General features: G+C 43.2%; 1 protein-coding gene across 1 annotated transcript; it reads right to left on the bottom strand.

The window, feature by feature from the left end:
- Nucleotides 1-251: 251 nt before the first annotated feature.
- Nucleotides 252-13,293, bottom strand: LOC124128121 (zinc metalloproteinase nas-13-like). The gene is made up of 12 exons (XM_046491509.2): nucleotides 13,138-13,293; nucleotides 12,309-12,369; nucleotides 10,733-10,829; nucleotides 10,150-10,256; nucleotides 8,746-8,860; nucleotides 7,348-7,417; nucleotides 5,516-5,719; nucleotides 4,800-4,926; nucleotides 3,738-3,920; nucleotides 3,107-3,229; nucleotides 1,994-2,119; nucleotides 252-1,672 (listed from the first exon to the last, which is right to left on the bottom strand). The coding sequence occupies exons 1-12, from the start codon at nucleotides 13,201-13,203 to the stop codon at nucleotides 1,575-1,577; spliced, it is 1,377 nt and encodes a 458-aa protein (XP_046347465.2). The 5' UTR covers nucleotides 13,204-13,293; the 3' UTR covers nucleotides 252-1,574.
- Between the last annotated feature and the right edge of the window lie 728 nt (nucleotides 13,294-14,021).

The following is a 14,021-nucleotide window of genomic DNA, read 5'->3' as shown; positions in this document are numbered from 1 at the left end:
TTCTCGTAGCAAAAAAAACTATGGGGATCATGAATATTTTTGGGCATATTTATTTGTAGTGAGGACTGTGAACACACTTTCATAAAAATATCCATAAACATATTCATGGGGCCTGAACGGTTTTTGCTCAGTTTTCAACGGTTGCATTGGCCGCGGCATCGACTATTAAGTTACTCAGCCGTCGTGGTTGGCAACCAACATGACGTCATAATGCCACAGTGTCAATTGAAGAAGTGCACCTCGGAAATTCATTTAGTCTTAAGATGTTTATTCAATGAAGAGACCATAGCTCAGCTCACAATAGTTCATGTTATTTCAAATATAAAAAGTAACATACATGTAAAATTACATAAATATAGTATTTTACAACATTAACACATACGCAAAATCAATGATAATTGTTATTATCGATATGTCCCATTTACATCGAACTATGTCCAAATATATACATATATATATCTGTTCTGAAGAAACCCCCAGCAGTCGGGCACTTTGAATGAGTTCCGCAAACATTGAACCGTAAACATTCGTGACCTTCCGTTCCATACCGGAATTTGACGAATGATAGCGGAAGCTTGAATACACTTGTGGTAGCACTGTTCGTCATATCCATAAAAGTATTAACACAATAAATAGTATATGTGTTAAACCATCTTGTTTTATTTCAAGCTGACTTCGATATACTTGTTGGCTACGAGGGGAACGCGGGTGGCCAAGATGATATTCACTGTGCAGAGTTGTGTCCTTTAGACACCCGTGATTGTGGGTTCGAATCCAGGATACGCACTTATTGTGTTTTACGAAAGTGGCCTAAGACCTACATCACAAAAAAATAATGATAATAATGATGATGATGACAATAGTAAATGTATTTATATAGCTCATCGTTTATCTATATATTCTCTGTGCACTTCTGTGAAATGTCACCAGTAGTGGGTTATGAATCGTAGGTTCTTGATTGAAAGCGTCATTTCACTTGATAGCTTCATTGTAAGAAAAAGTTATTTTGTCAAACAAAGATTTCACAGCTGGGAGTAACTGATCACGTGACCCTTAGTGAACGAGTGGTTTGATACAAGGGAAGCAACTCAGAAAGGTAGGTCGGGTACTTGAGACAATTGTCGACCTTGACCCTGGGAGATATTGGCACCCAGTGTGACTCCCGAAGGACCGGAATGATATCATCGTATGTTCTGGTGATGGTTCTCAAGCGGTGTACTGAAGTACTTGAGGACGACGAACTTGATCTGGTTTGATGTTTGCAAGGAGGCACTTGCAATAATCGATAATGACATCACACGAGAGAGAAGTAGTTTTGTCGCGCCTCAGAGACTTCGGTATCCATAACGTATTCGATGAGCCTTCGGGCTTCCCACTTACATCAAGCTGACATGCTGACATATAATATGACTGGTAAACATTTCATTTTAAATCCAACTCACTCACTCACTCACTCACTCTCTCACTCACTCTTATGTACGATAAACCCAACTTCAAAAGTTCAAAGCAAAACCACGTCGTCTCGTCTCTGCGTCATCTTCCGTCGGCTTTCGAGATTTCACGGAAACAGTCGATCAATGGCGGAAGGAAACCAGCACCGCCAGGCCGCTCGTGACAAAGGTGAAGAATGATGTTCCAAGGTGCAGAGACGGTTGTCCGTTATAGCCACTTTCTAAATTTCAAACAAATTTATACCCATTAGAAGCTATAAGAGTTTTTATGAACCATATTCAAACTTGATGGTTCATTTATTTGATAGGTAAGGACTATTTTATGTCTACTATATAGAAATGGAATGCATATGCGAATATAATATAAGGATGTGCAAATACGGGAAATGTTATTTATATTATTATATACAGGAAAGGGACCATGAATATTATTGGGGATATTTTTATGAAACTGTGTGCTCAGTCTTCCCTGGAAAAAAGCTGTCCCCAAATATTCATGATCCTTAACTTTTTTCGATCAGTATATGTACAATTTTACTTACGATCGCTTCTGCAGTAGCCGCATGACTGTGCACAGTTTTCGCGCATGTAATTGACAAACATGTCAGTGCAGTAACCTCGACCTTGCCAGTAGTTACAGTTGGTGTTCATATCGTCACACGTTGCCACTGAATAAAAAGAGGGGATGTTTCATGTGATGTTTACACTTAACTCATCCTACAACATAAATACAAACAAACCGAACCAACCAACTGTAGGCCATCGTCCTCAGCTTAGAACATATTTGGACCGCCTCCGTGGTCAAGTGGTAGACCGTCCGCCCGGAGAGCGGTAGGTCCGGGGTTCGATCCCCGGCCGCGTCATACCAAAAGACGTTAAAAGATGGTACTAGTTGTTACCCTGTCTGGCGCTCGGCATTAAGGGGCTAAAACAAGGACTGGTCGGCTCGGAGTCAGAATACTGTGTCTGAATCGGGTATTCATGTTAAACTGCGGCATGGTATCTCAGTGAGCTAGCACTATAAATCGGCATCAGTCTGGACTAGTACAAGCAGCCACACACACTCACACACACACACGTACATGCACGTCGCTATATAGGTGCAATAATCTTGGACGCGACGTTAAACCCCATTTCACCTCACCACCCATAGAACATATTTACTTATGTTTGCGCATTTTCGGATTTTGTTTGTTTGTTGTTTAACGCCGCTCTCAGCAATATTCCAGCTATATGACGTCGGTCTGTAAATTATCGGACCAGACAATGCAGGTATTGACATCAGGAGCACCGATCTACGCAATTCGGATACGATGACATGCATCAACCAAGTCAACGAGCCTGCACCCCCCCTCCGACCTCTTCAGTCGCCTCGTACGACAAGCATAGTCGCCATTTACAGCAAGCATATGCATGGGTTGCTGAAGACCTATTCTACCCCGGATCTTCACGGGTCCAATGTGTAGGCAATTGTCTTATAGCCTATATGGTAGTTACAGGTTTCAGAAGAAACTATACTGTCCGACTGACATTCTCACGTAAACTATTAATGTGTACATTCCAGGAAAACTTGACGTTCTTGTGGCGAACAAGTACATTTTCATTTCGTGGAAGTTTTTTTAATAGATTTGTAATAACTTACTCATGACACTCACCTTTGTCACAGACGTTGCAGGCCTTCTGACAGTACACCGTCATGTAGCCGGGATTTCGCTGACACTCCCCACGGTCTGCCCAGGCAACACAGTTGGCGTTCATGTTCACGCACGTCCCCGTCACTGAAACAACACACAGTATATGATGTTTGTTCATTTGTTTATTATTTGTTGTTTAACGCCACAATAATCAAGCTATAGGACTGCGGTTTGTCATAATTGAGGCTGAACCAGACAATTCAATGACTGATATCATGAGCAACGATCTACCAAAATGGGATACGATGACATGCCTCAACCGAATCAGCGAGCCTGACCACCCGTTAGCCTCTTACGACAAGCATAGTCGCCTTTTACGGCAAGCATGTGTTGCTGAAGACCTATTCTACCCCGGATATTCACGGGTGCAGTACATGATGATATCTCGGCAGATGGACGCTTGTGACGCTGGTTGTCCTCGTACGTAGGTCTGCTGGATTTGGCGTCCGTGTGCCTGGATGCCCAGTCGTTCTGACATGACCCATAATTAGATGTCCTCTGATCGTTGTATAGCGGAAACTAAGATATGATTGTATTGAGATTGCCTGTTGACCACCAAAGTGTCATATTTGGTCATTTCCTCTGAACCCACCTGGTGCTTGCGTGACACTGCCGCCGTCTCCACCATCTCCGCCGTCCCCGTTGCCGATGCCGCCGCCGTCACAGTGTTGAACAGGGCTGTTACCAGTGCCGCGGCACCAACACTTGCAGTCTTTGCCAACAAACCCCTCGCGATTGCTAGGACAGCTAGCGTCCGTGATGCCCGTGCAAGACTCTGGAATAAGGAAGATGACCTTAAGATACGAATTGTGCATGTGACGGGGGCACAGAATATCGTTTTGTCACTTATTCGAACGTACGTATGTTTCTCTCGAAGGAGGAGCCAAACGACTTTTGGAGTGAGTGAGTGAGTCATCGTGCCCTCAACATTTTTTTCAGGGCATTAATTCAACAATTATTCTGTACGACCTGTGGCCAAATTACTATTTTCTGGAACAAAATTATTTTAAGGTTTGGATTGAGTCAGGCATGCCCTTCATGATGCGTCAGGATATACAGTCAGAGCTTGTCAATCTGGAAAACCCGTCTCGTGGACAGTTACTGTTATACTGTATATTATACAAACACAGAACGATATAAACTGCCCGGCATGTATACAGTATAAAATTAGATGTGACCAAATAATTACAAACGTTATCAAAATTTCATAATTCCTTGGCTGAAAACAGTCCTGGATAAATTTACAAACTTAAGGTCCAATCATATGACTATCATACCGTATATACCGAACAGCCATGTCTTGTTTGTTTCAGTTTAGCCACCAGCAAACAAGGGTGTATACTTTCTTTTGCCCTGCGGTTTACTTCTCCCAATTTGCATATTTTATTGGGGAGAGTCCGGTTTCATGGGGTGTCATTGTATGTCGACAATTAGTTCACTGTATATTGCTCTTTATACCATACATTGCCCTAACAATATGCACTAGGTCGCTTCCCACATTTCCTGTATCGTATGGTTGACACAGGACGTATTGGTGTGAATGACGCATGCACCGCACATTGTGTTGCACTGGCTGAAGTTCACATGACGTATTGTTGTGAATGACGCATGCACTATACATTGTGTTGCATTGGCCGAGGTCCAAGCTATGTACCTGAGCAACTGTACATTTTGTTGGCGAGTTTGATATCTCGGAAACTGTGGCCGCGTCGGTTGCCGATCCTGTCCTGAAACTGCTGATCAAGGGTCTCAATGGTACGCCGACCATTCACGGTGAACGCCTGAAACATTGAAGGAGAGTGAGTGAGTGAGTGAGTGGGTCGGTGGGTGAGTGAGTGAGTGAGTGAGTGAGTGAGTGAGTGAGTGAGTGGGTGGGTGAGTGAGTGAGTGAGTGAGTGAGTGAGTGAGTGAGTGAGTGAGGTCATCGTGTCCCGGCATTCACCAATGCCGATGATATGGACCACAGGTGTTTTGTCCGGATTCGAACACGTAAGAGCCACCTATATAGATATGTTATGGCTGACTGTGACATAATATCCGTCAGGTAAAACGTCACTGGTCATCCACGAGCACACCATTCCATCCATTCCGTAATCACCACACCACCCAACTACACAGACCCCCGGAATTACATTCGATTGACAGTAATGAGTGTATGACTTGATCTACCCCGTGGAACTTCCTGGATGGACTTGGCCAAATCAGGCCAGTTGTACGTGTCATTAGACGGCGTGTTCATAATATCAACCCCCTGTCTGGTGCACGACTCGATTTGTACTGACCGCAGTGATATAGCTGGAATCTTGCTGAGAGAGGCGTAAAACAACATGCAACAGAAAAATGACGTGCCATTCCGTGAGTACGTCTTACCGTGCTGCCGTAGTGCATGATGCTGCTGAAGTCGTAAGGGACGCCGAAGTCGTCAATGACTGCTGTGGAGTATTTTTGGAAGTTGAAGAACACATTTGGGGGAATGTTCTCCCGCAGAATCCGCACAAAGCGGTCCCGGTCTGGCCTCGTCTGTTCGTGGTGGAACCCGACGGCGTGTCCGATCTCATGAATAATTGTACCCTTCTGGAAGAGAGAAATAACTACTTTAAACTACGGTTATAACGAACTCAAAGGGACCACTAACAAAAGTTCGTAATAACCGTAGTTCGTTTTAAGCATATATACAGCATATATACAAATGGCCGGGACTAAATTAAGTTCGTTATATCGGTAAGTTCGTTATAAGCGTGTTCGTTATAAACATAGTTTACTGTACTTTTGTTGGACTCTTCTTGGCCCCATCGTGCAACGTTTATTGCACGTGTCACTTAACAGTATTTAGGGGGGCACGGGTGGCCCAGTCGTCTAAGGCGTCTGAGGCGCCGCGATTCGCTGTGCAGAGTTGCGTCCCTTGGGCACGCCAGAAACCTATGATTGTGGGTTCGAATCCCGGTTCGCCCCGATTATGTTTCTAGGTTTGTCAGCACCATACCCGTGCTCATGGGTTTCACCGAACTGGTAAACGTCTGAGACCTGCATCACTTCGGGCTTTCCTCACACATTAAGCTGACACGCCGTGATATAACTGGAATACTGTTAAAAGCGGCGTAAAACCCAACTCACTCACTCAGTAACAGTATTTAGCACTGGTGTTGTTCGGAATGGTATGGAAACCAATATGAAATTATATCCAAATTATTTATTTTCTTCCATTAAAGAAAACCCGGTTAATCTGAAACTGCCGATCCAAGTGAAATCGTTCGGATCATTAAAACACGCTCCAGACCAACATCCCACTGTATATAATAATGAAGAGGGCCCCGTAAGTTCATGTTTGGGAGATTTCCATACCAACGGGTTTCCATTGTAACAAGATTGTGATGTGTAAATTTGGTTTCAATGGGTACAAACAGCAGGGCGGACGTTAGTCTGTCTTACAGACCCTGATACAAATATATATCAAATACAGCCCATGCAAGTCTATAATGTTTGGCAAGTCTAGATCACTGCAGTATCACTGCACTGAAAATGAAGAGTGTCACTGGGCTCCTTTTTATTATTACTGAACAACTGTTTTTTTTATGTACGATATGTTCATTTCAGAGACTAGATTTTAGTCTAGGCGGACGTCGGCGTTCATACATTTGATAAGTGAGTGGGGTTTTAATTTACAGGATAATTCTGTTATACAAAGCCATTTAGCAGTCACGCAGAACGTTAACCGCTTGGATGAAAGAGACAGGGTCATCAACAGCCCAGGATCAGGGATTCGAACCCACAATCTGTATCATTTGAGGGACTTGAACCAATTGGCGTCAGGTTGCGTCGCGTTTGTTGTTTAACGCCGCACTCAGCAATATTCCAGCTATATGACGGCGGTCTTTAAATAGTTGTATCTGGATAAGACAATGCAGTGATTGACATCATGAGCATCGATCTGCGGAATTGGGATACAATGACATGCATCAACCACGTCAGCGAGCCTGACAACCCTATCCCGTTAGTCGCCTCTTACGACAAGCATAGTCGCCTTTTACAGATTGCTAAAGATCTATTCTACCCCGAATCTTCACGGGTCAATTGGCGTCAAGAGGTCAAACACGTATAAGTTACTTTTTCAATATTATTATGTGAACACTGTTCATGTTTCAAACTTTACGTTACGTTTTTCGTGTTGTTTTTTTCGAAAAATGAGCTTTAACACAACGAACCTGTCTGCAACCTCTCGCGAGAGTGATGGCCTGAGAACCACGCCCAAGCATTCCCACAAACGAGGAACAACTGAAATGAAGACCACATATACGTTATAATGAAGGACAACTGTAATCTCGTGAAGGACAACTGTCATCTCGTGAAGGACAACTGTAATCTCGTGAAGGACAACTGCGATCTCGTGAAGGACAACTGTAATCTCGTGAAGGACAACTGCGATCTCGTGAAGCACAACTGTAATCTCGCGAAGGACAACTGATCTCGTGAAGGACAACTGTGATCTCGTGAATGACAACTGTGATCTCGTGAAGGACAACTGTGATCTCGTGAAGGACAACTGTGATCTCGTGAAGGACAACTGTAATCTCGTGCATGACAACTGTGATCTCGTAAAGGTCAACTGTGATCTCGGAAAAGGCTACTGTGATCCCGTAAAGATTAACTGATCTCGCGAAGGACAACTGTGCTCTCGTAACGAATAAATGGGATCCCGACGACTGTGATACATTTCCCTAAAGAACATCTTTTGGACCTCGTCTACGATAACTGACATCATTTCTAGGACAACTCTACCATTCACCCCGCAACTGTTGAATAATCCGCGACTAGGTATTATGCCATATCTATCGGCAACTGTGGCACATTCACCGATGTGTATTGTATATTCGGCGAGAAAAATGACATTCACCGACAAATGTAATATTCACCGTCAACTGTGACATTTACCGTCAACTGTGACATTCACCGACAACTGTGACATTTACCGTCAACTGTGACATTCACCGACAACTGTAACATTCACCGTCAACTGTGACATTTACCGTCAACTGTGACATTCACCGACAACTGTAACATTCACCGTCAACTGTGACATTTACCGTCAACTGTGACATTTACCGTCAACAGTGACATTCACCGTCAACTGTGACATTCACCGACAACTGTGACATTTACCGTCAACTGTAACATTCACCGTCAACTGTGACATTTACCGTCAACTGTAACATTCACCGACAACTGTGACATTTACCGTCAACTGTGACATTCACCGACAACTGTGACATTCACCGACAACTGTGACATTCACCGTCAACTGTGACATTTACCGTCAACTGTGACATTCACCGACAACTGTGACATTCACCGACAACTGTGACATTTACCGACAACTGTAACATTCACCGTCAACTGTGACATTCACCGTCAACTGTGACATTTACCGACAACTGTGACATTCACGACAACTGTAACATTCACCGTCAACTGTGACATTCACCGACAACTGTGATTTTATTACCTGAATCCTGACACCCACAACTTGGGTCCACATTGGAAAATTCTAAGAGCTGACAACTCCATCTTTTAAGCCGTGTATCGCATCAACTGAGCTAACTTACCCGCCGCCATCTTGGAATCTGACTCGGTTCCCAGTCGAACTGGCTCGAAACGTGATGCACGTGTACATCTCCCAATCATCAATGGCGTTCTGGATCTGTTGTCGCTCCCTGGTACCTGACAACAAACAACACATCACATTGTTTTCGTAACGACACAAGTACAGCAAGCACAACTGAAACCACCCGCTGACTAGGTGATTTGTCATAACTTGTCACAGACTCTTTATAAACTAGTTTCAGGCCGGTCAGCTGTCATGGCACTATTGATTCTAGCTATTTAAACACCCTCTGTTTGTCTGGCAACTCAATGTAAACCAGCTGCCATCATTACACAGACACAAGGTTCTTAGTTTCAGACTGTGTGCCAATTACACAGTCTGAAACTAGAAATAGGCACCAAAGGTGGACACTGTACCTTTTCGGGTCGACCCGTGAAGATCCGGGTCAGATTAGGTCTTCAGCAACCCTTGCTTGCCTTCGTAAGAAACGACTAACAAGATCGGTCAGGCTCGCTGACTTGGTTGATGCATGTCATTGTACCCTAATTCCGTAGATCGATGCTCATGATATCAGTCACTTTAATGTCTGGTCCAGACTCAATTATTTACAGACCGCCGTCATATTGCTGGAATATTGCTGAGTGCGTCGTTAAGCAACAACAAACAAACAAACAATCAAAGTATTCGTCAGGTCAGGGGCCAGTGTCAGTACGAAACACGTGTTGCTGTTTTTCATTTAGTTGTGTGTGAGTGAGTTGGGTTCAACGCCGCTTTTAACAGTATTCCAGTTATATCACGGCGTGTCAGCCTAATGTGGGAGGAAAACCCGAAGCTATGCAGGTCTCAGACGTTTACCACTTTGGTAAAACCGCATCTTCCCGAGGCAAGAGCGTCCAATAGCCTTTTTATCAAAGTCTTGTTTCCACTAGAAACTAGGCTTGGGTATAGGCTAGTGGACATGCTTGCCTCTGGAAGATGGAGAAACCCACGAACACAGGTAGGGTGCTGACAAACCAAGAAACATAATCAGGGCGAACCGGGATTCGAACCCACGATCATAGGTTTCTGGCACATCTAAGGGATGCAACTCTGCACAGCGAATTACAGCGCCTCAGAAGACTGGGACAGCCCCAGTTACTAACGCATCTGTTAACAATCACTATTTTTTTAATAACATCTAACATTACAACAACATACAATTAGATAAAAACATGATATATTATAATATTAAAATACATATACAGTGGAATCGTAATTAAAGGTGTGCGGTGACGATTGAATACAGGTAGTCATGTGTCATCTTATAAGTGTCCGGTATATTAGGCCCACTTGTTCTTGAATGAAATTCTGCTTAAATGCGAACACACAGTACTATATCATAGATAATGGCAGCATAAACGCTCACTAAATGTATTCGGCGCAATCTCGTATGGGATTGCCTTCGATGTCCAGCGCAGTCGCGCGTTCCGAACGGCTTTCCGCTTCACTCGGCTGTTTCCGCTGGTTTTGTTTCTGACAGAGAGAGAGTAGCAATAGTCAGAACAAACAGCTATAAATAAATTTCCCCTAGTATTTGCAAGCACAGTCTCAATTCTAACGTAGACACCAGGCGGTGGAATGATTTTTTATAATTTCCCTTACACTGATATTAATTGTCATATTTTGTAAGAAACGGATTCAAATGTTAAAATAATCTACTTTATGTTACTACCCCTACAATCACCATAATCCTTATGACTCAACAACAACAACAATAATAATGATCATAACCATAATCATAATAATCATAATCATCATCAAATTATTCCTTCTCGCAAGTACACCCGGCATACATAATACCATGCATCACACGAGCGTTATTCTATGACCCAGAAACACTTCACAATAATTACGAATCAACAAAAAATGTAAAAGAAGTTATACATTTGCTCAAATGAATTAAATATGAATTGTTATAATCAATAACATAATAAATCGCATGCCCTTACAGTTTGATTAGGTCCCGCCACTGGTCTAACGTGAACTTCATGTCCAGCTCCACCTGAACCACGCCGTTGGCCTCATCCATGAACTCGAACTGCGCACCTGCAAAGACATGGGAGGGAGTGATCGTGAGCTCAATACAGCACAGGGGCACGAGTGGCCCAGTCGCTCAAGGCGTCGCAATTCGCTGTACAGAGTTGCCTCCCTTTGGCATGCCAGAATACTATGATCGTGGGTTCGAATCCCGGTTCGCCCCGACTTATATGATGAACTCATGGAAGATTGAGCCTTGCCTCATAAGAATGCATTGGTGGTTGAGTAGGGCCGACACCTCTTTGAACAGTATTTCAGTTATGTTAAGGCGTGCCGAACGAGCAAGGATGTGGTGCTGACAAACCAGGATATACAATCTTGGATTCGAACACAGGGCCATACGTTTCTGGCACGCCTAGGGACCAGATTCTTCACAGCAAATTCCGATGGGCATAGATGAATGGACACCCTGAGCCCTGATACCTCCCGTGTTGGGTCGATCCAAACTAAAGCAGAGTAAACTAAATTCTGGAAGCCCCACGTGTGCTTAAATGTGTACCTGGAGTCATTTGTATATATTATCTACTTATTCAAATATACACTAAACTACGTTTATAACGAACTGACGGATATAGCGAACGTATTTTTTTTGTCCCGACCTTTTGCTGTACATATGCTGTATATGCTTATAACGAACGACGGTTATAACGAACTAAAATAAGTGGTCCCTTTGAGTTCGTTATAACCGTAGTTTACTGTATATACAGTGAAACCTCACCAAATCGGAAACCCTGCATTACGGACGAGTATTGCTTGATCCATGCATACAGCACCTGAGTGGTTTTGCAAAGTAGTCCTCATTAATTATTCAGAACTCGGGACCATGTTAAGAGGAAAACTATAGATAAGCGGGGTTCCACTGTGGTGAATCCCTATCTGAGATTTAGACACTATGATGTTGACAGGGTGAGAGTAGGGTAATCATTCGGGTCTACAAACTGGACAAACATTTTGGACTCTATAATACTACAACAGCGACCTTTCGGTACAGATCCTATCACCGTTTAATATAGAAGTTCTTATCCATAATGTATTGTGTCTAATTTGTCAGCTGTCAACTTCCAAGCATCTTCCCGAGGCAAGGGAAATAACTGACTGTAAAAGTCCAGTTTCCACCCTTGCCGGACCAGGCTGGAATTACATTTTGGCTAGACTAACGAGTCTATGCGTAGTCCAATCAAAATCGCGTAACGAACTAGACATCCGGTTCTTAAACAACATGGCTTTCGGTCGACTGAAAGATTTGCCAACTGGGGGTCGATAGATATTTGGAAATCTGTTCATGTTTTTAATCAAGGTGTTCACGTAGTTTGATGCACTTCGCGAGGTAAGACCCGCTTTATTACAATAAAGATCTTGATTATTGATCAGATCGTCTTCACTGGGCGCCGTCATTTTGTTTGAAGCAATTTAATAGATATGAGAAGCGGAATCTGATCAATTAATAAGAGGTACATAGAAGGGACATTGTGAAATTAGATTTCTTACTTGAATTAGCTGCGTTTTGAATAATCTGATCCATGGTCAAGGATGACACGCTGCTCAGAATCTGGAAAAGACAATGGTCAGAATGTAAACACAAATAAGTATTCAGGTTGTCATCTATCTGACAACGCTGGACAACGCTGAACACAGATTCGGGGGTGGGGGGCATCTATGCCACGTCCCCTCACGCTCCCATCCCACCATCACTCCACCCTCCCCTTTATGACAAAAGACCCGTGAAGATTCGGGATAGAATAGATTTCAACAACCCATGCTTGCCGTAAAAGGCGACTATGCTTGTCGTAACGGGATCGGGTGGTCAGACTCGCTGACTTGGTTGATGCATGTCATCGTATCCCAATTGTGTGGGTCGATGTTAATGGTGTCAATCACTGGATTGTCGGGTCCAGACTCGATTATTTACAGACCGCCATCATATAGCTGGAATATTGCTGAGTGCGGCGTTAAGCAACAAACAAACAAACAAACAAACTTTATGACAAAAAAAGATAGAACCATAATTGTATAGCAGCGTATATTGCTATTTACAAAATAATTAGTGTAAGTACTGTGATATACAGGGGAAATGTCATGTGTCGAGTGAAGTATCACGTTTTTTTCATCGAGTTACGGGGATACGAAAATATCTTCTTCCCCTCGCCAGTTGTTGTTACGAGTCATCCAAACAACAAGTACACTCTTCAAAAAAAAAACCTATTTTAGTATGACGCGGCCGCGGATAGAACCCCGGACCTTCCTGCAGTGAAATATCACTTTCCTGAAAATATATTGTACATATAAACAATTTCTACATTAGTGAAACTAATCTCACCTGTATAAATGAAATGACGGCGAGAAAAGAGGCAAACTTTGTAGACGCCATGTTGAATATCACCATCACAAATCTAGTCTGGTAAGAATCGTTGTCCCTGGTGTTATATATAATACTGCTACTCGTTTCCTGTCTTCTGTCCGGTTAACTGAAGTGCAATGTGTCATCTGAACATATCGTGCCCCCTGACCAACCCTTGGGTGACAATTCACTTCCTTATTGGTCACGTGTACGGACGTACTTCCAAATATGGAAATTATTAAACACTGTGTGAACACACGACACCATTAAACTTTCATGACGAAATGTCAGTTGTGAGAACAGCGACAAACGTGCCAGTGACTAGGCACAATTAGGTGATGATTTTGCTTCAAAGAGTAAATCTGTAACCTAAACGAGAGCAGTCGTGACCTGAACAACTTGGATGGTGTGGTTACTTCATCACGATAACGAACGAGGTGACCTTCGGGAAGATGACATGCATGATTTAAGTGAAATGAGACGAGGAAGAACGTGTGACTGAAGTCGTGCAAAAAAGGTGTTAATGAATAAAATCAAACTGTTTATATTTCGCGAAAAGACCCTAAGCCGCAGAGGTCAACATGCATAGGTCTGAGAATTGATGTCCCGACTTTCCTCGATAAAATCTTCACCATTCATATCTCCAAGGTTAGAAGACACTGTGAAAGGCGTCAGCAACGCCTCTTTCAGACCCCGGTTTTAGATATCTTCGAAGTGAGAAAGTGAGTGATAGTGATCATGAGTGAGTGAATGAGTGAGTGATCATGAGTGAGAGAGTGAGTATGGTTTCATGGGCGGAAACAGAAGGGGGGTGGGCCCCCCCCCCCCCCCCCCCCCCCCTTTTATTTCGAAAAAAATCTTTA

The sequence above is a fragment of the Haliotis rufescens genome, unplaced genomic scaffold, assembly GCF_023055435.1.
Source record: "Haliotis rufescens isolate VD_foot unplaced genomic scaffold, xgHalRufe1.0.p SCAF_21, whole genome shotgun sequence".
Classification (NCBI taxonomy): domain Eukaryota; kingdom Metazoa; phylum Mollusca; class Gastropoda; order Lepetellida; family Haliotidae; genus Haliotis; species Haliotis rufescens.
The sequence above is the reverse complement of the archived record's forward strand: the minus strand, read 5'-3'. Positions and strand labels throughout refer to the sequence as shown.